The sequence below is a fragment of the Nannobrachium achirus genome (genome assembly GCF_963921795.1).
Source record: "Nannobrachium achirus genome assembly, chromosome: 23".
Classification (NCBI taxonomy): domain Eukaryota; kingdom Metazoa; phylum Chordata; class Actinopteri; order Myctophiformes; family Myctophidae; genus Nannobrachium; species Nannobrachium achirus.
This window is the reverse complement of record NC_137830.1, coordinates 20,879,304-20,905,299: the sequence shown is the minus strand read 5'-3', so window position 1 is coordinate 20,905,299 and position 25,996 is coordinate 20,879,304. Positions and strand designations below refer to the sequence as shown.

The 25,996-nt window shown below is 41.4% G+C and overlaps 1 protein-coding gene across 2 annotated transcripts in view; it reads right to left on the bottom strand.

Annotated features, from left to right (window-relative positions):
• dock4b (dedicator of cytokinesis 4b) overlaps positions 1–25,996 on the bottom strand; it is a gene marked incomplete at both ends in the record, with an annotated part of 311,706 nt that overhangs the window by 99,809 nt on the left and 185,901 nt on the right. For both annotated transcript variants that reach the window (XM_080753915.1, XM_080753916.1), the window contains 6 exons: positions 3,712–3,882; positions 10,049–10,130; positions 13,245–13,345; positions 17,475–17,558; positions 18,166–18,263; positions 20,126–20,267. In XM_080753915.1, coding sequence (XP_080610041.1) covers positions 3,712–3,882; positions 10,049–10,130; positions 13,245–13,345; positions 17,475–17,558; positions 18,166–18,263; positions 20,126–20,267 — 678 coding nt within the window. The remainder of the gene's footprint in view (positions 1–3,711; positions 3,883–10,048; positions 10,131–13,244; positions 13,346–17,474; positions 17,559–18,165; positions 18,264–20,125; positions 20,268–25,996) is intronic.

The window sequence follows — 25,996 nt, the reverse complement described above, 5'->3', positions numbered from 1 at the left end:
CCTTTCATGCAGAAGGTCGTTGGATCGAATCCCGCTTGGGGTTTATATAAGCATAATACCATGACATTTGGTAGACTTTACAGTTTGGTTCCTTGAACAATGTCTGATATGGAGCCTTCCTATAAATGTCCCCCAACCCCCCTTGATGCGTATTTTAATATCCGCCATTACTAAATAATGTATTTTGCATCATAAATCTAACCTGACTTTCGCCAGATGGTGACAGCATTGCTTACCATCTGGGCTCGCTCCGGCAGAACCGATGTAAGCCAGGCCATTTTTTCAAATTCTATAGCAGGTGATTGGATATGGCCGTCTCCCACTCATATTGGCCTGTCTGCATGACGTTGCACCCAGAATCTGCCTCCTGGGTTTCCACGTGGTCTGCAATCAGACTCTATTGGCTCAGAGCCGCTCAGAGCCCGCCCATAGCTGCCGCTGATTGGTCCGGCCCGGGACTTTACGAGTGTTATCAACTCTGCCGGACCGAGCCCAGATGGTAAAGCAATGCAACGCAATGCTGCTACCATCTGGCGAAAGTCAGGTTATCATAAATCCTGAAACAAGCATTATAATACAAACTGTCATGTCTACACCTATGTTGTGATTTTCAAGGATTGCAATGATATCATGTACCAGTTCCAGTGGCCTAGTGGTTTGAGTGTCTGCCCTGAGACTAGGAGATCTGGGTTCAAACCCGGGTCACGTCATACCAAAGATTCTAAAAAATGGGACCCAGTGCCTCCCTGCTTGAAACTCAGCATCAAGGGTTGGATTGGGGGTAACTCCCTGCGACATACTAGCGTCATGTCCAGGGTGTGTACTTGTACATCAAGCTGCCTTACGCTACAGAAACAGGAGATAGGCTCCTGCCCTATGAGATTCATATGGTCTTCATAGCTCAGCAAGGCTTACTATGTACATCATCAAACTGTGCATAGTATCACAGTTTTTTATGTCTGTTGCATATAGGCCTACAGTCTTTTGCATACATGTTGTGTAGAGGCCAATTTGTGCTTTTACCTATAACCACCGATTAGTGTAAAACTTTGTATGCACACTTCCCAGAGGCCAAGGAAAAACCTGTTCCCTGCATTTTTCACATCTGCCATTTATAGCGCCACCAGTGTTACAGTATGTAAAACACATTCTTCGATATTACTCCTTCAGATTTTATCCGAAAATCACACAAATCAGTACACAGTATCTCTACAGTGATGTGATCATGACGGATTCGTCAGATATCATATTCTATCTAATTGGCTAACATTGAATTCCAAGGTTTGCAGGATTGCTCCTTTTTGAACAAAATGTCTCAAACGCAGTGTGAGATTTTGCACACACATTCCCACTAGGCCAAGGAACAGATGCCACCCTTCTCACATTGGCCTGTTATAGCACCACCAGCGGGTCAATTTTTGCAAAACACATTTTTGGATCAAAATGTCTCAAATCCCGCATGCAGCGTCCGATTGCCGTGAAATGCCCAAGAACACGTGGTACCCTTTTCACTTTGGCCGATTATAGAGTCACCACTAGGCCAAAAAAAAAAGAAAAAAACACCTGACCTGCAGGAGACCTGTTCGGAAGAACACTGCTTCTAGTTTTTCTTTGATTTGTTCTTTGCTTTCCCTTGATGCTTTTTTGCTTTCCTGCTTTTTCTGCCTTGGCCACTTTATCGCTGCTTGCAGCTATATTTGTTGATTACTTTTGATGCAGTAATGGTCTTTTTTTTTTTTTACAAAGGTCTTAAAAGTCCTTAAATTTTCACTTCATTGTCATATGGACCCACAGGTTGGGAACCACTGCTGTAAGCAGCCATGCACCCAGGAACACCCATCAGGTCTTGAATGGGTTCAAGGAGGTCCCCAGCTAAATGATTGATAGTTAGGAACCAAAGTGAAACACTTGAAACTTGTGAAATGGGACATTCTGCATAATGAGTACAGTACTTTCTACTTCACTGCACGTCATCTATAACCACACACAAACGGACACACAATCCCTCTGCTCATGCACACCCACACGCAGCTGTTGTTGCTGTATAATTGTGGGTGTTTTTAGGCCGGCTTGCTTTGCGTTTGAATAGGAGTCGAGTGAGAATTACTGGCTCCAAGAGGGTGTTCTGCTTCTGATATCGCCCCTTCTGGGCATTCTTCTTTTTTTATCACTGGTGGGGATATGTTTCATAACTGCTTCTGGTCAGACGGATTTAATTACACACATTTCCTTTGGGAAATGTGTGCACTGTGTACTGTAGTCAGGGAATTTTAATAAAACCCTGGGAATAAATTCCTTACCAAACAATTTCTTCACCAATGTGTTCGTAAAGGTGTCTAGTAACATATCTAACAAAGATTGAAATTCAACATCCCTAGCAAAATGTTTGACAGCTAGGGTAATTCTGGGTCTCATTCACTTACTATACTCTGTACTATAAGGGAAAAAATGACTCCCAAAAATCTGCTTTAAGTGGGGTGTGAGGGGTCTAACTAGGTGTTTTTAATTATTCTGAATCAATTGCAAGCATTTGTTTTGCACGAAAAACATTCTTTGGGCCAAAAATGGACCCCATACACCTTGTGAAAAGTGATGACTCATCACTAAACCATAGTTTTTTTGGGTCTGTTTTTAGCCCAAAGAATGTTTGAGTGATTTTCTCCCTTATAGTACAGTGTATAGTAAGTGAATGAGACCCAGAATTACCCTAGCTGTCAAACATTTTGCTAGGGATGTTGAATTTCAATCTTTGTTAGATATGTTACTAGACACCTTTACGAACACATTGGTGAAGAAATTGTTTGGTAAGGAATTTATTCCCAGATTTGACAGTTTGAGAGCTAACTTTCCCTGACTACTGGGACTGTCTGCCATTTCTCATAAAACATTTTTTTTTTCCCAAATTAAAAATTCATGTATTTATTTTTTCGAAACTAGCAAGCTCAAAACATGTCACAATGTAACACGTTTTGAGCTTATAGATTTGCCTTCTTCGCTATTCGTTAGGTATAATAGGGCTTGTATGGGTAAGAAAAAGATCTCTGTGCAACTGTAGAACCCTCCGGTAAGATGAAATCCAACTACACACCATTTACCACTGATGCTAAACAGGGTCCATCATTCTGGAAACAGGACATTGTGTGGCGTGCAAGCGGAGCAGGTTTAATGAGGACACAATGCATAGCACAGTTGCAGTTTAGCCACTCAGCAGCAGTTGTAGATAAAGTACTCGACCGCAGTACTTGAGTCAAAGTATAGATACAAATACACTACTAGTGAAAGTGGTTCTGTCAAATTTGTATTTGAGTGAAAGTACTGGAGTACTGACAATAACAGATCTACAAGCTCTACAAGCCATGAATGAACCCAAGTCAGACCACAACAGGGTCAACAAGTGGTTGAGAAATTATAATGCTACAAAGTAACTCAGCAACACGCACGGTTATTATTTACTAGATATATACCTACACATACTTGGCATGCGCTTTTTATCTCTTTACTGCTTAAAACAAGAAATCTATTTTTTTTCCTCCTCTGTCCATAATGCCAAGGTCGAGAATCTCGTCTTTATTTAATTACATTGGATTATGATATCAATCTCTCTCCCACACCCAGTCCATCCCATCAATACACACGTGAGTACACGCACGCACCCACCTACCCACCCCCCCCCCCCCCCCACACACACACACACACACGCGCATAGAGTACCTGTGTCTGAGTGACGGGACTCGTCCCTTTGTTTTCCTGGGACAGGAAGAAGCGGATGGACATGAAGAGCTCATGGATGCAGACGCGGAACTCGTCCTCATTCTGCCCCCCGGTGGCCAAGGAGAATAGCCTCCGGGACTGGATGATGTACTTGAAGATGTACTCGCTGGCCTGGAAGAAAATAAAAAATATACTCAAATGTTTTACTTAAGAAAAAGTATCACTACTGCAATGTACAAATACTCCGTTACAAGTAGACGTCCCAAATTCAAAATTTACTTGAGTATATGTACAAAAGTATTGGTATCAAAATGTACTTAAAAGTACCAACAGTAAAAGTACAAAATGTTTGAAAATATTTTCAAACAGCCAAGGTATAGTCAACAACCAGTTTGTTTGCACTCACAAAGTATGTGAGAGATCGTCATAATCATGCTACAAGGCAGGCTACTAGGGGCGAATATAATGTATAAGACAATTATTATACGGAACACATTACTGACTATGATAACTGAAGCACCCAATAAGGCTAGTTTTAAGAGACTCCTTAAAGATCTTATGACATCAAATGTACATTTATTTTATTCTTAGGTTTCCTGACCTAGATTAGATAGATAGATAGATAGATAGATAGATAGATAGATAGATAGATAGATAGATAGATAGATAGATAGATAGATAGATACCTTTATTATCCCAAGGGGGAAAATCAGTTGCCCAGAGGCAGCACAGCAGTATAAGGTAAGGTTACTCAATTACACCCAAAAAACCTTTCAACATTCAGTGGTTTTTTGAATAGTTAGGCTCAGAAATGTGAGTTAATTTGTCTCTGGACGTACGCATCATCATACAGGGGGATGGTGTGGTTGTAGGGGAGGGTGTTATCACCTTTGCTGTTACTTTACTTTGTGTTTGCATTGGTCCAATGCACCATTTACCATTCACCACTTTGGTTGTTGAGTTCACCCTCCCCTACAACCACTCTCCCCTGGATGATGATGCGTACGTTCAGAGGAAAATGAACTCACTTTTCTGAGCCTAGTAATAAAAAAGAAACTACAGATTACAGAAAAACCACTGAATGTTGAAATTTCTGTTTTTTTTATTTTTGTTGTTTTTTTTGTAATTGAGGTCAGGAAACGTGAAAAAAACTCAAAATAAAATGTCATAAGACCTTTAAAAGAGACTTGACCAATTATCCTCACTTCAGGAAGAGTAGCTTTGCTACTTGTGTGGCAGCAAAAGGTGATCCATAATGAATTAAGGATAAATAACACAGCAGGAAAAACAACTGAACAACTTTTTACATAATAATTACTTATTCAACAGGCAACAGCGCATGTAAGCAACGTGGAACATTGTCTTCCATAGAAACCTGTTGTGTGGATGATGAATGAGGAACAGCACCATCATGGCTGCCACGTGTCTCTCTGATACCATCGTCTACATGAGTCATTAGAATAATGCAACGTGGAAATTCACGACGCCGCAGGCAAGCAGCTTCCATTTATTAACCCATTTAGGCCTACAATTATTGAATGCTTTAACCAGTGAAAAATAGCAGATATACAAGCTCACAGCGGCTCGCTGCGAGCTTATAGATCTGCTATTTTTGAAAAAGTCGTAAAAATGAGTGCAAATCTTTGAATATGGATGGGTGACGTGACGTAACGTTTTCGCTGTCCTCGGTGTCAAACATGTATAAATAAAAAATATATTTGTCAAAAACCTTCTGAATATTGTGCAGGACATTAAGCTTTATGTGAACTTACTCAAGATTAAAACATTTCATTCCTCATTTCTTCAGAATTTTCAACCAAACATGGCAAAACTCATATGGTGTGACTGTCCTGACCTTGTTTCTCAAAGTGGGAACTTGAATAAAACTAAGAAAAAGAATTGCTAAAAATCATTTGAAAATGAATTTAGGCTAAAAAAATGTCTATTTGTGAGCCTATATCTTTTCAAAGTCAAAGCATAATGTTTTCAGTCATTTCTGATCAAAAACATTTTGTCCCCCAAACCAAAATCATTTGGTGTGACACTAGTTTGGAAAAATTAAACAGGCAATTATTTGGACACCTATTGGCTAGAGAGGTCCTTCTTCTGTAAGGCTATTCAGCACTCCCAGCACAACTGCAAGACAGGTGTCTGAGGTGAGTTACGATTTTAACATTTTCATGAAATGCCATCTTGTTGAAACTTTGACAAACTCACCACTTTGGATGTCTGTTGGTGTGACACCTTTTCATTAAAAAAAGCTTAAGTTATTTGAAGTTTTGGTCATATTTCCATGTAGATCTAGGTTGCTTTGTTATAGCTAGCATGCTGTTAGCATGCTAATGTGTACATAGTAGCCTCAAGGTAAACCTAAATGCAGAAAACGTAATATGGTGTGACACTTAATCATAATGGTGTGACATGTCTGCTTGTCACGCCATATGACTTGATTGTCACACCATATGATTTAAACTGTATTTAACTACAGATATAACAATAAATAACAAAGTTCCATGTTTCTTTTGTACATTTAAACATTTGTTTTAAACATTTTTACATAAAATGTAATTTAGCTTCATTCAGTGATACTTCAAATTCATCAGACAGAGCAGAAACCCCTTCACAGAAACCTTAACATATTGTTTCAATCTAAACAATATTTTCTCTTTGTCTTAAACTATACATTCCATTTTCTTTTGTCAGCTGGAAAATGACAAGTGCTGAGAGAACGAGAAAGTACAGGGAGAAACTAAACAATGACCCAGCAAGGAGAGAGGAGCCAAAGGGGCGAGACTGCATTTTCTACGAAGAGCAGGAGGTTGTCTGTGGCATAGCAGAACCGCAACAAGGAAGCCGGTTTGCTACCCTCACCAAATACGACTGGCTGATGTACAGTACAGTCTAAATGTATAATATAATCTGATCTAATACTTTTGTACTTTCACTCACTGGACTGGACAGTGGACAGTGTTAAGGTAGGACCCGAGACAAAACTAGCGAAAATAGCTGATCTACAAGCTCTCAACACGTTGTGCTGCGAGAGCTTGTAGATCAGCTATTTTCGGAGTTGCGCAACCCAGCACTCTTTAGCTAGTGGAGATGTGGTGTAATGTCATGATTCCTAATTACATTTGTTCAACACAAAATGCTGTGTTCAAGTTCAGGAGACTTCGGAAAAAAGCAATTTACCTGAATGCTGAGTTCTGTTTCCACTAATTGGTGTTAATAAAATGTTGCCTTGGCTCCAAGTGTGGCTATGCGCCTTATTGTCTCTTTAGGATCCTTCTGCCGTGGGCCGGCAGAAGACTTAGGTGTGCGTAGCATTCCTGTGCACATCCTCATCATCCATCTACTACTACAATTCTTTCTTATCCCATGTTAAAGCCCTACAATAATATCCTGTTCAGAAATATTAAGGCCATGTTATCCTGGGTAATTGTTTAATCAATCAGTAAAGTTCAGTACTCACTAATAGGTAGGTTAAAACACAGTTTGCTTTGACACATGAAGATATGATCATACGGTGTGACACTAAATCATTTGGTGTGACATTCCAAATAGTGAAAAATCATACCTTTATTAATGATTAAACCAAAAAAATGTTTATGGATTACATAGAGAATATTATCAGGAAGAGTCACAAATATTTGTGTAATTTTAGAGAAAGTTTTGACAGAATACATTTAAAATGTGTTGTAAGATCATGAACATGGGCCTCACACAGAGTGTCGATTATGAAAAAAATATACAGGTATAATTAATTTTCAAAAAACTATAGTGGATCACTGGTTAGTTATGATAAAGGACTTTGATAAAGTGAGTAACTTAAGAAAGATGTACTCCATTTTCATTTTATGAACAATTATTTTCATGTCACACCATATGACGATTTTAGGCACAAGTACAACAAACTGCTGAATAAAGTCTGATTCCAATAGAATATCTAAAAACAAAATGTATTTCCATAAGGTTGAGAGTGAGTAGAACAAAAGTAAATAACTTTTATGCCTGCAATTTAAAGTTTTTTTAAAAACACATTTTTTGGGGCGTCACGTCACTGACCCATATATGTATTTTCAAAGCGAACGTTTGTAACTAAAATTTTGCTTCTGGGTGGTCCCTGGAACTAGATATTTTGAGATGGGGGTCCGTGGCCAAATAAATATCATTTTGGGGGTCCTTCACATGAAAAGGTTTGAGAACCACTGACATAGTAGTCTCTCAAGAACAGACTAACTGAGCTCCAGTTGAGTGAAAAGGACCTTTTCTTTGACGATGGCTGGCCAGATTGCTGTCATAGAAACATAGGTTTTTTCAAAAAAAATATACAGGTATAATTAATTTTCAAAAAACTATAGTGGATCACTGGTTAGTTATGATAAAGGACTTTGATAAAGTGAGTAACTTAAGAAAGATGTACTCCATTTTCATTTTATGAACAATTATTTTCATGTCACACCATATGACGATTTTAGGCACAAGTACAACAAACTGCTGAATAAAGTCTGATTCCAATAGAATATCTAAAAACAAAATGTATTTCCATAAGGTTGAGAGTGAGTAGAACAAAAGTAAATAACTTTTATGCCTGCAATTTAAAGTTTTTTTAAAAACACATTTTTTGGGGCGTCACGTCACTGACCCATATATGTATTTTCAAAGCGAACGTTTGTAACTAAAATTTTGCTTCTGGGTGGTCCCTGGAACTAGATATTTTGAGATGGGGGTCCGTGGCCAAATAAATATCATTTTGGGGGTCCTTCACATGAAAAGGTTTGAGAACCACTGACATAGTAGTCTCTCAAGAACAGACTAACTGAGCTCCAGTTGAGTGAAAAGGACCTTTTCTTTGACGATGGCTGGCCAGATTGCTGTCATAGAAACATAGGTTTTTTCAAAAAATCTTAGAAGGATTCAAAAGACACTTATAGAATCGTGTGAAAATTCTAATTTTAACGATTTTTCAAAAATAGCAGATCTACAAGCTCGCAGCGCGGCACTCGGTGCCGCGCTGTGAGCTTGTATATCTGCTGTTTTTCAACAGTTAAAGCAGTCAATAATCCTAGGCCTAAATGGGTTAAAATGCTATGTGCTGTAATACAGAGTAATGTGATAGGGAGATATCATCACTGCTCTGGTGTGCTTGCTTGCTTGCGTGCGTGCCACGGGCCCGGGGAAATATTTGATAACACTTTCTATGGAGAGTGTTTGTTTCTTTTTGTATATATGCTTTATTTGATCGATTAACACATACCTTGCCATTTAAAAATGGCTGCCAAAGTGCCAGGCTGCCACAAGTCTCCATAAACTTCCATGTAATTCATAGTGCGAGGATCATGACCGCCCATGCATAGATCATGCACCACGTGTGTGACTGTGCATGCCGTTCACAGCTTTCAAACAAAAAAAATCTGCTTGGAAATCCGCTCAGGCATTCATGAAAGAGCATGCCATTATGTTTTCTTCAAATGAAAACAAACATGTCTGCCATGTTTGAAAGATGGGGTTGGTATGGGGGTAAACATGCAATTTCACGATTGCGATCATGCCTAGTTATATAAGGAAGTAAAAAAATAAAAAAATAAAAAAAATGCCCAAAACTCGGGAAACTCGGGCATGGCGGTGTCAGATAACGGGAATAACTCTGGAAACTCGGGAGGGTGCAGACAATTAATGAGTTAAGACCTGAGGCCGATTCCACAAATGTCTTCTAAATCTTCTTGAACAGTTTTCGGAAAAAACGTATGTTTCTATATCAGTGGTGTTGAAACATTTTTATGTCAAGGACCCCCATCTCAAAATATTTTGTTCCAGGAACCCCAAGAAAGATTTGATTTACAAATGTTCGCTTTAAAAAAAAATATATGTATATATATATATATATATATATATATATATTCCAACGATTCGCTTTCCAGGATTGAATGGCTTAAATAGGAAAGGGGACACGATGCAGTAAAGCCCCACGTGGTCGGATTCAAACCAGGATCAGCTGTGAAAAGCACTGTACAATGAGACAGTGGGCTGCCCCTTTGTATATCAATAATTAAGTATTAACCGGATTTATGGCTTGTAGAGGTGTAAACTCATGCCTAAAGTGGTCCATGAATTTGGACCACCCGCTGATATTAGTCACTAGGAAATCGTTTATGAACCGTTAAAATCAGTATGTCTCTCTAAGCCTCTGCTTACAAGGGCTTGTGAACAGGCCTGGAATTTCGTCATTTTAGGGGCAATGCCACTTGGCCTTTGGTGCCATTCCCGACACCTTCCCGCGACCCCACTTTGAGAAGTTTGAGAACTGCTGGCTTAGGGACATTAATGTGGACCTCCTCACCTTGAGGACTTGCTGGATGTGATCCTGGTGGTCTGCGTCAATGATGCGATCTACGTACCACTTCAACACTTTGATCAGGTCCCTGGGGAGGCAACACACACACACACACACACACACACACACACACACACACACACACACACACACACACACACACACACACACACACACACACACACACACACACACACACACACACACACACACACACACACACACACACACACACTTCAGCCCTATATACATTTCCTCTCACAATATGCCGCGATGTGACGCATTGTGAGCTTGTAGATCTGCTATTTTCAAAAGATTTTTATACATTTGTAAACTTGAAATAGGACACTATACCCAATGAGTACTTTTGGTACTTTAAGTACATTTTGATACCAATACTTTTGTACTTTTACTCAAGCACATTTTGAATTCCGGACTTTTACTTGAAACAGAGTATGTCTATATTGCAGTATTAAGACTTTTACGTAAGTAAAATATGTGAGTACTGCATTGTTCCGCCACTGACTGCAGCTCCAGAAGCTCAGCATCACTTCTGTGCAAAATGGAAGTGGCTTCCACAACGGAGGAGAACCCATCTCATGATCAACGGGACACCAGTGGAGAGGCTGGGAAGTTCAAAGTACCTCAGTGAGTTGCTGTGCACGTCACTGAGAACTTGTCATGGGAAATGCACACAGACACTGTGGCTGCGGAGGCTAGGCAGTGCCTGTACCACCTCAGACAGCTGAGGATATGTAAGGTCTCACGGAAGGTCCTGAAATACTGAAATACTACCTAGCTACATGTACCACTCTGACACGCGTTGTCTCAGTTTGGTAGAGGATATATTTCCTCCTATAGGACCAGCCAGCCCTGCAGGTGTTTAACAGTTTTGGTTGGTTACTCTTTAGGACAGGGGATTTCAACTGACCTGTTGGTATTCGCGTGATTTGAGAACAGTAGAACTGAAGGCATCATTATTATGAGTGGTCATTTCTGAGGATGCTTGGGCTTCAATTCCAAAAGTATTTCAAGCTTAACTACTACAGAAGTGGATCAGCTCATTAAGAACCACAGACTCTGTCAGGAGGCACATGAACTGTCCTTTGTGAAGTTTTGGAAGTAAAGATTCCCAGAGCTTACAGTAAAAGCAAAGTGTGTTTCACTGTTTGCAGCTACACACTGTAGGCCTACTTTATCTCTGCATTTACAGGTTGGAGCCAGGAAATGACATGCGACTGCAGAGATTCCTGTCCACCACTAAAGCCAAGAATAGACAGACTGTGCAACTCAATAAAATGAATAATATTTGCCCATATCCCCACCTAACACAACGATGGTTTCCAGGTTGATAATTAGTGAGGGTGGTGGGCCGGTTGCCCCTGGCTCACAATCAAGGGAAAACCTGTGCTCGAGGCATTCTCTACTTTAGGCAGCATCCACTTTTAAACCATGTTGGTTGTTTGCTTTTGGAGGCATCCCCTACTAAATCATTTTGTTCGGTATTTTAGGAGACATATCCATTTATTATTGTGATGTTATCTGCTTATTGTAAGTCGCTTTGGATTAAAAGCGTCTGCTAAATGCCTAAACTGTAAACTGTAAACTGGAGGCATCCCCTACTAAATAATTTTGGTTGTTTACTTTAGGAGGCATCCCCTAATAAAAATAATTGGTTTGTTACTTTAGGAGGCATCCCTAACTAAATAATTTTGATTGTTTACTTACTAAATTATTTTGGTTGGGTACTTCAGGAGGCATCCCATCCTCAAATGAATAATTTAAAGGTTAGGGTGGCTACAGTAGCTTAGGATCTGTCCGATCCTTAATAGTGACTTCAGGTAACCAGATACCCTCAAACGCTGTCCACATAAGACCATGCAGCGACTGAGTGATTTGGACACAGAGCCATTGTTCATAATACACAGCAGTTTGAAATCAAAGAGTCATGTTTTTTGGAAGATTTTCTCTCTTTCTGTCTCTCCCCTGTAGAGCTTTAGTTTTAATTAAACATGAGCAGATGCAGCGGCACTATTTTGGAACCTGGAGGAGGAAATCACAGGTAGATCGGAGGTGAAGGGAGATGAGATCTGGCAACCGTGCGCCTGCGTGTCAGCTGTGTCTGAGGAATGTGACAGCATGCTATCATAGCAGGTACAGCGAGTGAGAATAGGACAGTCTGTGAGAACAGCAGGCTGTGTGTGTGCGTGTGTGCGTGTGTGTGTGTGTGTGTGTGTGTGTGCGTGCGTGCGTGCGCGCGTGCGTGCGTGCGTGCGTGCGTGCGTGCGTGCGTGCGTGCGTGCGTGCGTGTGCGCGCGCGCGCGTGTGTGCATGTGTGTGTGTGTGTGTGTGCATGTGTGTGTGTGAGAGGGAAGTGTAGAGGAGACGGAACAAGACATGGGGGAAATGAGGCCAGCCTGAGTAGAGCTCTGCGCAATTCTTTTTTTCCACAGGCAGGGGGCACCGTAAGCATCTGGTGTGAACTCAGTCTGAAGATCTATAGACCGGCACTGAGCTTTCCCACAACAGCACTTCTTTGCTGCTTTAGAATGAGGTTTACAAGCACAGCTTTCCTCTGAGCCATTCATTACTGTCAGTTTAATTGCAAAATGACACTCCACCTACAGTATATTGACATTTATTGCAATGAGCGAGCAGGTTTGCTTTGTCTTAGCACAGTACAACCATTCTCAAGACACCACTGTTGATATTGTCGACTTTGACTGACCTTGTGGAATCCCTAATGTTAATTACAGTATGTGTGAAACCCACACTGAAACCCTGAATCATGGCAACAGCAAATGCTAAATGGCTGACGTACTGCCCTTTTCAGCAGGCCATTGTACTCAGATAAAGTAGTATGCTCCATGTCAGTGGTTCCCAAACCTTTTAGCCCGTGACCCAAAAGAGAAATTCGCCCAGGACCCAAAATAGTGAAAATAGCAGTTCTACAAGCTTACAACGCGTCGCTTCGCGCCACGTTGAGAGCTTGTACATCGGCTATTTTCACTACTTCTTAATTGTTGTTATATTTTATTTATGGAATTTCGTAGACGTGTTTGTCTGTTTGTTTGAACAAAATTCATAATTATATATATCTCTAAAAATACAATTCCCGTTTGGGATACAGTGCTCCATGTGAATCACTACCACTTTCAACCTGTCGTTATTATTTTACACGAACACACACACATACACACACCTGTAGGACAGAGCCCCCGCAAAGTGACTCTCAATGTAGGTGTCCATGACTGGCTTGAAGTGCTGGAACTTGCTGTCTTGGAGGAGGTTAATGATGTGAACCTGGAAGAAGGAGGTGAAACATGTGTGGATGAATGTCAATTTATCAATGACAAAATCCAAACGTCGTCATCCTCTAAAACGGGAACCAAATTGCTGTGATGGATGCGCAAAAGGCTGAAGTTCGCGATTAATTAAGTGAAACCTGTAAAGTTATATTGTGATGAATAATTCATTATTTGATGGCCTCTGTAACAGCAGAGGCCAGTCTTGATATTCTTTAATTTCTCTGCTTTAATTTAACACAATGTTTTTATCTAGATTCAATGCGTTTTGTCTTGGGTTTTAAAGCTTCTGTATGTTCAGTCTGTGTGGCTGTACATTACAAAGTTATACAAATAATTACATTTCATAGAATACACCCAAGAAAAGAAAATTACATTCCAAGACAACTACAATTACAACCATTGTTGAACTACAGTATAGCTACAGTTCAAAATAGATATGGTATAGTAGGCTACAAAGATAATCACTGCTGATTAATGTGGTGAAATGTTGAATTCCATCTCAGAAGATTACAAATCAGTTCTCATTCCATTGCAGTTACGAACGCATGCATGGGCACGCATGCATGCGCACACACACAACTGCACAAAGCATTTTTCTGGATTTTTTTTTTTCTGCAGTGTGAATTGCATTGTGTCTGCATCAGTGAGACGCTATGAAAAGAAACTCATTCCAAGTTGGGACGTGTTCAGATGGAGGAGTGAAGTCCATACTTTTAAAATGCCACCAAAAGGACACTTGATGGCTTCAATGCCTCACTGCTTCTCATCATCAGTAAGCCGATGCATGTGCGCGCGAGCGCGCGTGTGCATGAGTGTGTGCGTGTGTGCGTGCGTGCATATGTGCGTGTGCCTATGTATAGAATAGCGATGTGAGCTTGTAGACCGGCTATTTTCAGCTCTAGTGTTAAGTTGTTGTTTTTTACCTACATATTGGTGTTAACAATATCACACTTTTAGAGCAATTTCTAACGACTCACAGACAATCAATATCCATCAGAAGGACATCTGGAATGCAATCGGTCTCACTCCCCCTCAGAATCAATCAGTCGTAGTTTTGTTTTCAGATTATAGATTATATATATCATTACCTCAGGTAGCCATCGACAATCTTGTCTCATTATAATGAATAATCATAGTCAGATTATCCATAAAGCCTCTGCCTATTGCATGTGTCTTTCAACACCACTGAGGTGGAGATCTCTCTCTCTCTCTCTCTCTCTTTCTCTCTCTGCCTCCGTGTGTGGACTCCTACACAGCTGAACTTTGCACAGCTTGATGCCACTGTTTACAGAATCGTTCATCCGCATGGATGCTCACATAATCATCCTCAAAGTTCGTGCTTGGTGTGAATACAGAGTGTTTCTACATTGTGGTATTGCTACTCCCACTTAAGTAAAAAGTCAGAGAACTTCTTCCACACACTGCTATTCAATCAAACCCTTAGTACGGGTGTGTATCTGTATGTCTGTGTGTCCTTCCAAACGAATAATGATATATGCACTTAATGTAAGATGGTCACATCAAATCAGATTCACAAGCTAAACCCTGTGTCTGATTACCTGCTATGTATAAATAACAGAAATGAGTCTCTAGTAAACAGTTCAACATTCAGTTAGCTGAGAGTCAAACACCTCCAGTCCTTATCTCGCCTGCCTGCCTGCCTGCCTGCCTGCCTGCCTGCCTGCCTGCCTGCCTGCCTGCACTTAAAGGACAACTTTAGTTTTTTACAACAAGGGTTAATATTTTAGATTGTAATTAGAGAAAATAAAAGATGAGCGTTAAAATGTTTTCATTTACTTCTTTTTATTGTTTTAGCCATTTTTGTATTTTGATTTCAGTGGGTGGGGGCATGCGTACAAGTGGCTAAATATGTATTTTTAGACACAATAACCCGGCAATTTATTTTTTTACTATTTACACCAGCCCCTATAAGTAACATCTGCCCATGAGAAATTGCGGTGCATCTTGGGAATGGGCTTATTGTGTCTAAAAATACATATTTAGCCACTTGCATGCATGCTGGGGGCATGCATGCAGGCATGCATATCGTTAAAATCACTAAAACGATAGAAAGAAGTGAATGAAAACATTTTAACACTCATCTTTTCTTTTCTCTAATGACTATCTAAAATATGAACCCATGTGGTAAAAAAAAATCACACCCGTGTGAAGTGAGCGGTGGTTGTGGAGGCTGCGCAACAGCATTACTGGGTGGGTGCAGCGGGGGTTGCAGTACTTATGGGTCAAATAAATGCATTTCAAGATTGCTCAACAGAGGCACTTGAAGGTAGGTCAGCCAGATGTTGGAAGTAAATGGTGCTGGTATAGCAGTGGGGCCAAAAGCAAGGTGAGTGTGATACAGAGACAGTAAGGTTATGGCAAACAATTGTTCTTTCATTAATATTTCAACTTAAAAGAGACTTCAGCACACAAAATAAATGCAATGATATTTATTACAAAAGGTTTACAAGTGAATATAATTAAGTAGGCCTACTTTTTTTTACTCTTACTTGTAACATTTTGACTGAGTTTACTGTGGATTGGAGTGTGACCAGGAGTACTCTGTACTCTTACTCAAGTACTTGGGTCAAGTAGCCTACTGTCCATCTCTGGCTGAAGCCTGATTTATACTCCGCCCCCGGAGATCTACAAGCTCACAATGTTGGCATTTGCAACGCGATGTGAGCTTGTATGTCAGTTGTTCTCAGACGTTCCCTGAACACGGTGCAGGCAGAGGTGGGACGTTCGCGAACGAATCGAATCTTTTGAACGGTTCTTTGAAGTGAACGATGGGATCCGGTTCGCGCAGTAGAGAGTGCGAAGTAGAGAGCGCATAGTGAGACAGATCCTTGGCTCGGTCTCACTTCAAAGAGCCATAAATCCCTCTAGTTGCAGGGTGAAGTGTCTCGCTTTACGCTGTCGCTTCTCAACACAGAGGAGGTTCGTTGAAATGAAGTGAAAGCAGCGCTGTGCAGAACAACATGTTTGGGGATCTGTTGGGAATTATTTTCCTCACAAACTTTATTTAGCAGTCAAATTTCGCCGGGATGGTAACGTGTAGCGTTTGTTGCACGCTACGTCACTACTGGAGTCTAAAAATAGCTACGCTACGCTACAGCTACGCTGGTTCAAAAGGAGCTGCGCTACCGTGACGCTACTGACAAATGTAGTTAAGCTATGTAGCGTCGCTACTTGTAGCTCGCTACTGCCCATCACTGTGTGTGTGTGCGCGTGTGTGTGTGAGAGAGAGAGAGAGAGAGAGAGAGAGTGTGTTGTCTGCCTGCCCTGCTCAATAGCGCCCCTCCTTTAACGTGTGTGTGTGTGTGTGGTCTATGTGTGTGGTCAGGAGAGGTATGGCAGGCGACAGACATACACGGCCAGCCAGCCAGCCAGCCAGCCAGCCAGCCAGTAACATCTTGAAAGCGAATCACAGGAGCGGCGGGACCACCGCTAAAAAGTTGTCCTTTAAGCCTCTCCAATTGATCCAAAATGCCGCAGCACGATTGGTCTTCAACCAGCCAAAATGTTCACATTTCCTCCCTTCTCGGCTCCCTCCACTGGCTCCCGGTTGCTGCCCGCACAGAATACAAAACACTGATGCTGGCCTTCAAAGCAGCCAAAGGTATGGCACCTCCATACCTTCAAAGCCTGATTGAGCACTACAACCCCACCCGTGCATTCAGATCAGCTAACACAGGGATGCTGACAAAACCTTCGCTAAAAACTCCAGGACAACGATCCACTCGCCTAGGCCTAGACTCTTCGCCCTCCAGGCCCCCAAACTGTGGAATAAACTCACAGTTGCACTTATACCTGCAGACTCACTCCCTAGCTTCCACCATGGTCTGAAGATTCACCCTACCCTCAAATGACCATACAATTTAGATAGCATCTTATTTTTATTTTTATGTCATAATTGGTTAGGAAGTTTTTTACTGAATAGGTCTAGCTGTTTTTTGTTTTTCTTTCTTAGATTTGCCTACTATTTCTTTCCATTTGATGTATTGAGGTACTAATGTATTACCTTGCTTATTGTAAGTCGCACTGCATTAAGAGCGTCTGCTAAATGCAAAATTGCCTGTCTGTGGACTGTGGAGCTAACAGGTCAACATCAGGAGACTTACCAGAGAGTCGAACACCTTCAGTCCATATCGCTGTGAGCTCTCATCCAGAATCCCAAACAGTGTGTCCAGGGTGTCTTGCAGGAACTGGGCGAGGGTGAGAATATAGGAACCATTATGTAAAACATACGACTATGAGCATTTAACCACTTAGGCCATGTAATTCTTATTGGAACGTCATGTCATATTTGTGTATTATAACACTTTGGTTCTCAAAGTGGGGTCTGGGGACCCCCAGGGTTCCTTGAGGGAGTTCCAGGGGGTCCCCAGCTAAATGATAGTTATGAATCAAATGGACCCTCATGGAGTTAAAATTGATGTTGATTTTACAATATAAATTGGGGTCTCAGAGATAAAAAATAACATTAAATGGGGGTCCGTAGCCTAATAATGCATGTCAAACTGGGGGACCTTGAAATTAAAATGGTTGAGAATCACTGCTAGAGCCGAAAAAATCTTCTGTATTGGGGGTCGCCGGCATATCTTTTCTAATGGTGGTCTGCAGGCTATTAAGCGTCAATTTGGGGTCTTTGACATGAAAAAGTCTGAGAAACACCGTTATAACATGCCCAAAATAGAGACGCTTGTTTGAAAGTGGTCAACATAGGCTACTTTGTTTTCCGTACCAACTGGATTTATAATGTTATCTGGAATCAAATCAAAGTGTGTGTTACAGCATGCGCATGCAACCTACCTTGACTATCTCTGAGCCATCGATTTCCTTCAGCTTGGACAGGCTGTCGTTAATTCTCTCTGGATGGGCCCTCCACTTTAACAGGTCCAACATGTCACCTGACAGAGAGAGAGAGAGAAAGAGAGAGAGAGAGAGAGAGAGAGAGAGAGAGAGAGAGAGAGAGAGAGAGCGAGAGAGAGAGAGATAGAGAAATTCAGACAGTAAACTAAATCAAGATGTCACAATGAAGTCTTACAGAGGAACAAGTTGAGCGATGCAGACTGATAGGAGAACATAAACGGCAAACAAATAAAACAAAAACTAAAAACAGAAGTATGAGGACGTGAGCCGGTGTACGAGACAAAAACATCCCCACTCCCTTCATTTGCAAACCAACACTAACAGTGCCAACTACAAAGCAATGGTGACATTTCCGAGTGCAGCAGGATGCAGTTAAAGAAAGTCATTTTGCTGAGGTAGAGTCCCCAAACAACAGTATGAATAAAACAACAGCCATACACCAGGAACTTCATTCCTAAAGCTGTCCCAGAAGACTCACTGAACCGCCAGCCTGTCTTGTGCGTGCATGCGCGCGCCGGGTGCTCACACTTTTCCTTAAAAGCCCAACAACACTAATTTTCTCACATATTGCAGATGACTACTTTTAGAGAAACATACCCTAATGCTCTTACAACAGACTGCGCTCAGTCTAGCAAATATCCAAGTAGCCAAGTGTATGATGAAATTAGCCTTTAAGCGAGAAGCTAACAATTAGTTGGCTGCCAATATTGGCTCTGCTGCACTTCATGAAAGTAGTTGGTTAAATTAGCAGCACAATGGCCAGTGAATTCATTTTATTATTATTTTTAATTGGCCCACCACTGCGGAAAATGTTACTAAAACATTTTCCTCACCTTAATATAGCAGTACAAGGTTGACAGGTTGTTTCAAGTACAACCTGTCAGATAAGTGCTTGAAATGTACAGTAAGCTGGTTCTTTGATTAGGGATACTAGAAGCTCGGCCGCCCTTCGAGCATCTAGTCGGCGCCCTGGCCAACTCGGGAACAATGTAAATAGGGAATGAATGCCCGGCCCTTTAATGCAAACCCCATTATACCTGTTGTCATCTCATCTCATCTCATCTGTTTGCGTGTGTCCATTTATGCCCATATATGGAGATACCTGTCTGTCTACGTCCATTTTATGCCCATACTGTATATGGAGATCTCTGTAGGACCGGTTTTGACCATCTGTTTGCCTGTGTCCATTTATGCCCATATATGGAGTTATCTGTCTCTCTGCGTCCATTTTATGCCCATATATGGAGATCTCTGTAGGGTCTGAAGCCGGTGGGACGAACGGTTCTCGAGATACGCGGATTACATACAGACACACACGCAGACAGACAGAGATTTGTCGCATTTATAGATAGATACAGAATCTACCATTCTTTGATTTAATCTTTTTATTTATTTATTTTTTAATGTTTTTTATCCCACGTTTTTTGCAACCCATTTTTCTCACCCGGTGACTACCTAACCTGTAGTCCTGGTTTCCGCTCTCCCCCTGCCGCGCCAGGGGACATTGGGGAGCACCCGGCTGGCTGGGGGAGGTAGTATAGAAACCAGGACTACTGCATGTTTTTGTGTGAGGGCCTATGCCCAAGGAGACACGGGGAGAACATGCAAACTCACCACAGAAAGGCCCTATCGCCAACCCCACCTAGGGTGTGGGTGCTGAGATTTAATCATTTTATGAAGGAATACATTTTTTCTTTCAATATTTTTATAGATTTTTGACAAATTATGTTAAAAAAAATAAGTAAAATACAATAAAGTATTTAATCGATCAATCCAAGGGCGGTTCTCGGACCACACTTTGAGAACCACTGCTCTATAGTCAGGTCTGAAACCTACTGTCCATGGTTGACTATTTGGGCCAACATATGCTGGCACTCTTATCGAACCACTATTAACCTACCGTTCTGTGTGAGTTTGGTGGAACAGAGGAAGCTGGTGATCCAGAAGGACTCCTTCGTTCCCTTCAAACTCTGATTGTTGGCCTTGGAGGAGGGCTGCTTGAGGTAGCGCGAACAGTCCGCCAGGTTGGCATTCTCCTCACACTGCAGAGAGAGAGAGAGAGAGAGAGAGAGAGAGAGAGAGAGAGAGAGATAGAGAGAGAGAGTATACCGCAGGTGAGTTGGCACGTTGTGATCATGGTAATGTTATGTTGCGGTCCGCACTGAATACAAAACACTGATACTGACCTTCAAAGCAGCCAAAGGTACGGCTCCTCCATACCTCCAAAAACCGATCAACCCCTACAACCCCACCTGTTCACTCAGATCAGCCAACACAGGGATGCCGACAGAACCCTCGCTAAAAACCCCAGGACAAAAATCCACTCCTGTGGAATAAACTCCCTAGTTGCACTTAGAACTACAGACTCACTCCTTAGCTTCCGCCGTGGACTGAAGGCTCACCTCTTCAGACTCCACCTAAACCCATAGCACTACTGTAACACTCCCCTTCCCTCGATGACCACACATGAAGCTAGATAGCATTTTTAGGTTTTAGAAAAGTCTTTTTACTGATTAGGTGCGTGGTCTACCTATGTTATTGTTTTTTCTAGATTGATATTCCTTTGCATTTGTTGTATTGTTGTTGATATACTGACATATTATCTTGCTTATTATATTGATGTATTACCTGCTTATTATAAGTCACTTTGGATTAAAAGCATCTGCTAAATGCCTAAACTGTAATCGTAAATTGCATGTGCCATGTCGCCATGAGTTGCCATCAAAGTGCTGTGAGTTCAATATTTGACTGTAGAGCTGTTGTCAACAAGTGCAGCGTTTTCCAGGTGTCTCTGTATGGCTGTACTGGTAAGTCCACATGTACACAGGTGTTTTTTACACTTATTTTTCCTACTTTGTAAAATCCAATCTGCACGAGCATGTTTAGAAAAAGATCTCTGTCCAGTGTCCACGTTAAAATGCTGTCATCTTGAAAAAGGCTACTGACAGTCTGTCAAGAACTACAGTCCTGTGTAGCCTACATGTGAACAGGGCTTTTACGGATGTGCAATGCTGTCCCTGAGGACCCAAGTGAGAGCAGTGTCGAGTCTGAAGTTCATCAGATGACGTGGTTCTCCAAACGAGCGAGCCGCTCAGCTCAGCCAATCCACTTCACACTTGTAGTGTATTGCTGCGGAAGTGCAGTGTCGATTGTGAAGTCTTTTCGATCGGTGGTTCTTCAGAACCGCCCCACTCGGAGCGACTGCATATTCCGAACAGGCATTGCACTAGTATCATTCAATGCAGTTGTATTAACAATTAGGAACAGCAGGAAAAAGGGCTTACAGTTGGTTTAATGGGGATTACAATTGCCAATCTCATAAAGTAGCAGGGCTGCATGATATTGATAAAATATGATTTGCTCAATATTGTAATTCTTCAATGAATGCTAATTCAGGTGGACAATGCTTTTTCTCATCATCTTCTGCAAGCAATTCGCCAGAAGGACATGCATAGTGATAGGAACCTACACCTTTCCCTTCTGAGCACTTTTTTAAAATGTTTTATATAAACACACCACTTTCACACCGATCTCCCCAAAATTGTACATTGATACTTCATTTGCTTTCCGGTTTGATTAATTGTGGTTCTATAATGCACGGCTGAGGCCGTTTCCCACACTGTTTGAACTGATTCCTCTGTGCCTATTTTGGTTCTTGAGGGGAAACTAGGCCATGCCAACTTCATTGAGCGTCTCTGCACAACGTCCATCTGGCATTAGCAGGGGCCCTCTCCTCTCATCAATGGGAACACACAGGACTGTGACAGGCTTCCAACAAGCTGTCCTCGAAAACTGGCAGGCGCAGGTTAGCCTGGCTCCAGCCAATAGACCCGCCCACTCTCTGAGTGAACTGCATCTCTTGGTCTGGATATGTCATATGACGAGTCTCTTGATTCGGTTCAAAGCCGTATCTTGGCGAACCGACCAATGGATTCAAAGCAAGACGGAAAAAAATCTACAGAAACAGTGGAGGGAGGGGTGGCTGCGTGGCTCACCAGAGTTCTTAATTGCTCCCTTTGAACTTCAAAAGGACTCCGAACTGCAGGCATTGATTGAGCCATACAAGTGTCGAGTAGCTCGTTAGTGATTCTCTCTAATCAGTGAAACATCAAAGACACTGACCTGTTGGGTGCATGTCATTGAGGGGAGGGGGAGGAGGGATTGTTTTGTGTGCAAAAGTCAAACACAACCCTCCCACCAGATCGCTTGTGATTGGGAATTTCAAATTTTAAATCCCCTCCCCTTTGAAATCTCAACACAATGGCTCAGGCTCAGACTCTTAAGCTCCAGCGTAGAGTCTTGAAATCAGGCTAGGCGCAGGTATGGGGTTGGTAAGGACCGAATCTGGCATCCGCCATGGAGCAGAGCAAAATAAGACGTGCTTTGGTAGCACTTGATTTTGTAATGGCCTTGATGCCGTGTGAATACCTGTGCACTCTATCATGCAGTAAAATCCACAGTGTTAAAGGTAAGGCGACAGCTAGGGGGTACTACAGAATATCTAGACCAGTGGTTCTCAACCTTTTCAGACCGCGACCCCCCAAATAATCATATTTTAACTGACAAGCACTAAGAGGCGGTGTGAGCATGTAGATCGGCTATTGACAATTTGGCCAATGTTTAATTTGTCATTTTAGATGAATTAAAACGTCCTTAAATTATCTCTTTAGAAATGTGCAGATACCCTCCATACACTTAAACTTTATGTTGGTTTGTTTACTGTGAGAAAACAATGTTTCACATTAAGCTATCATCTGGGGACCCCCCAAAATCATCACCTGGGGGTCCCGACCCACAGGTTGAGAACCACTGATCTAGACAACGATATCAGAACAGTACAAACCCTAAGTATAGTCAATACAAAAAAATGTAGTAGGCCTACAGTACAAGTACAGTTAAACACCCTGCCTAAAAGGAATTAACACCCCAAATAAGTCCTTTTACGGTCTTATTTACATCGAAGGACCTAACGCATCCGTGGGCAACTGACGGCCCGGGGGCCATATGCGTCCCCCACCTTCACTTAATGCGGCCCGCAGCAGGTATATCAGAATACTTATATATTATTTATGTGGGATCATGCAAACATGACCCGCTTTAATTACTTCAGTCTATATTAGTAGTTTAATGACTAACTAAATCTGCTATTTTTGCTACTTTTGTGTGACAGAGAATGACGAAGTAGGGCATTAATTATGATAAAAAAAAGGTCAAGAGATAAGAGGTTTTGGCCCTCTGGAATGAGTTTGGAAGTACAGTATAGTGGCCCTCTCCATCATCAAAGTTGCCCACCACTGTCCTAACTACCATTAACTGTACTTGGTACAATAGTGGCACCAACTATAAATGTACATTTTAAGGTCTAGCATTCAAAACCATACTGTGTATGTATGTCTTCAATGCTCTGGAAGCCTTAAATATAACATGTGTATATGGATGACATACGTGCTCCTATGTTGGTAGAGCAGTGCGGTCAAGCAGCAGCAAGATAACACTAGTCTACTTCCACTCATTACGTCAGATTTACATCCAAAATGATTATGACATAGTTATTGTTTATGAAAATGACAAACAATAACAGGATCTGAAATCTGAAAGACAACCACCAACACACCCAACGCACATTCTTCAACCATTGCCTCCGACTCCTTTTTAGAATTTACTGGCAAAAACACCATCACAAATGCCAGCTTGTGGGATCCCACCAAGCACGAAACAATAGAAACTCGAATCAGGAGGAAAGGGAACTGGAGAGGTCACACACTCTGAAGACAAAACGTCTCAATATGAATGGATGGAGGAGTTTAATCAATTGGCCTATTTAAAGGCCTAAGTAAGTAAGTAAGTAAACTACTGTATAACAAAGGTACCATTTGTTCACATTAGTTGCATTTCCAGCCTTTAAAATGATTTGTTACCCTGTCGTTATTATGTATGAGTCATTTGGTGTCAATCTGTGTTTCTGTTCAGGTGTTCTCAAATTCTAGGGGCTCAATCATGTAGAACTGATTATTTTTCTTCTTCTTATTGATTATTACATGATTGGGATTGCAACATTAGCATATTAATAGATCTTAGCATGCTACTGTACTGGGTAAAGATAAGGTATTCTAAATCTCCTGTCGGGACATCTTTCGGGTGGAGAAAAATTGGGTGACTATTATTTATTGCGTGAATGGGGTCGTGGACGGGTGCCACATTAGCATATTCATGGCTTCTGGTGTACTGAATGAGGGCAAAGGTAGAGGCATTCTAAAGCATCTGTAGAGACATCACTTGGGGGGAGAAAAATACTTAACAAGCAGTGGTGTAAAATTAAAACTTAAATACTGTCCTTAAAGGAGTAGTTCACCCCCAAAATGATTTCTTTTTCCTATAGATTACTCACGCCACAGAGAGTTGAGTTCGACAATAATATTGGTTTGGTTTTTGTCGCATTCATAAGACAAAGATTTGATTATAGTAAATGTACCCCCATTGATTCCGGATGGGGACCCGGGTACATTTCTTGCAATCAAATTATAGTCTTGGAAATGCAACAAAAAACATGATATTGAACACTCAAAGACTCATGGTGTGAGTAATCAATAGAAGTATTTGTACTTTACTTGAGTATTTCCGATTTCAAATACTTTTACTTCTACTCAACTACATTTCAAATCCAAATATTGTACTTTTACTCCTTTACATTTATTTGAAAACTTAAGTTACTAGTTACTTTGCAGGTATAATTTATAATATTATAAACCATTATCTATTTTATACCTAGGCTAGATAATAGCATTGCTTATGATGCAGGGTGGATTAAGAACAGGTCTTGGTGTGCTTCTGGCTGCATAATGTGCAACAAATACAACCACAACCTGACAACTGGCACACATGAAAATATATTCCACATAGCAGAAGTAAACTTCAGTGTGATGCAACACAGTGGCAATCAGTCAAAGTGGAAATGAAACCATACGCTATTTATTATACGCTCGCTACAGAAGCCATGAGCCATACTGTACATTTGGAAATTGTGGAAACAGTGAGAACGTGTACAGGGCATGTGTATGTGTGTAGTGGGGTGAGAAGTATAAACTGTCACGCACATACGTGCAGGCACACACACAGTGCACACGTGCGCAAACACATAGCAAATTGGCTTAAAGATAAAGCTTAAAATAAAATGTGTAACTCTGAGACTATATATTTGTACACTCTTAGAGTAAAATGAACACTGCAGGTTTTACTGTGTAGATTTACATAAGCTCAAGCGGCCTGTCGGCCCACTGACTCATGTGTGTTGTTTGTCATCCTGTGACAGACGGTAAATAACGTTAACAGGACGACTGTAAATTTCCCACGTCGCTATTGTTATGTATTTATTCAGACCTCAAAGTGAATTACGCGATTGCTACGATGTACGAGGGTCTGCATGAGAACCTCTTGAGTGTCATCGTATTGCCTGCCACTGTGAACGAACACAGCTCCCTCCCTTATTTAAACGACTCATCATGGGTGCGTTCGGGAATATAGCACTGACCGCACTGGCCAATGCAAACTAATACGTGAGTGCGCTCGGGGTGCGCATTTCCGAACGCACCCCATGGCTGATTCTCTGGACAGACACTCTAACCGCTTTCAAACTGCTGAACTCATTTTGCAAAAATGAAATAAAAAAAACCTTTGGTGTAGAGATGCTGCGATATAGATTTTTCATCTTCGATACGATATATGATATGAAAGTATCTAATTCGATACGATTCCGATATGGACCGATACGATA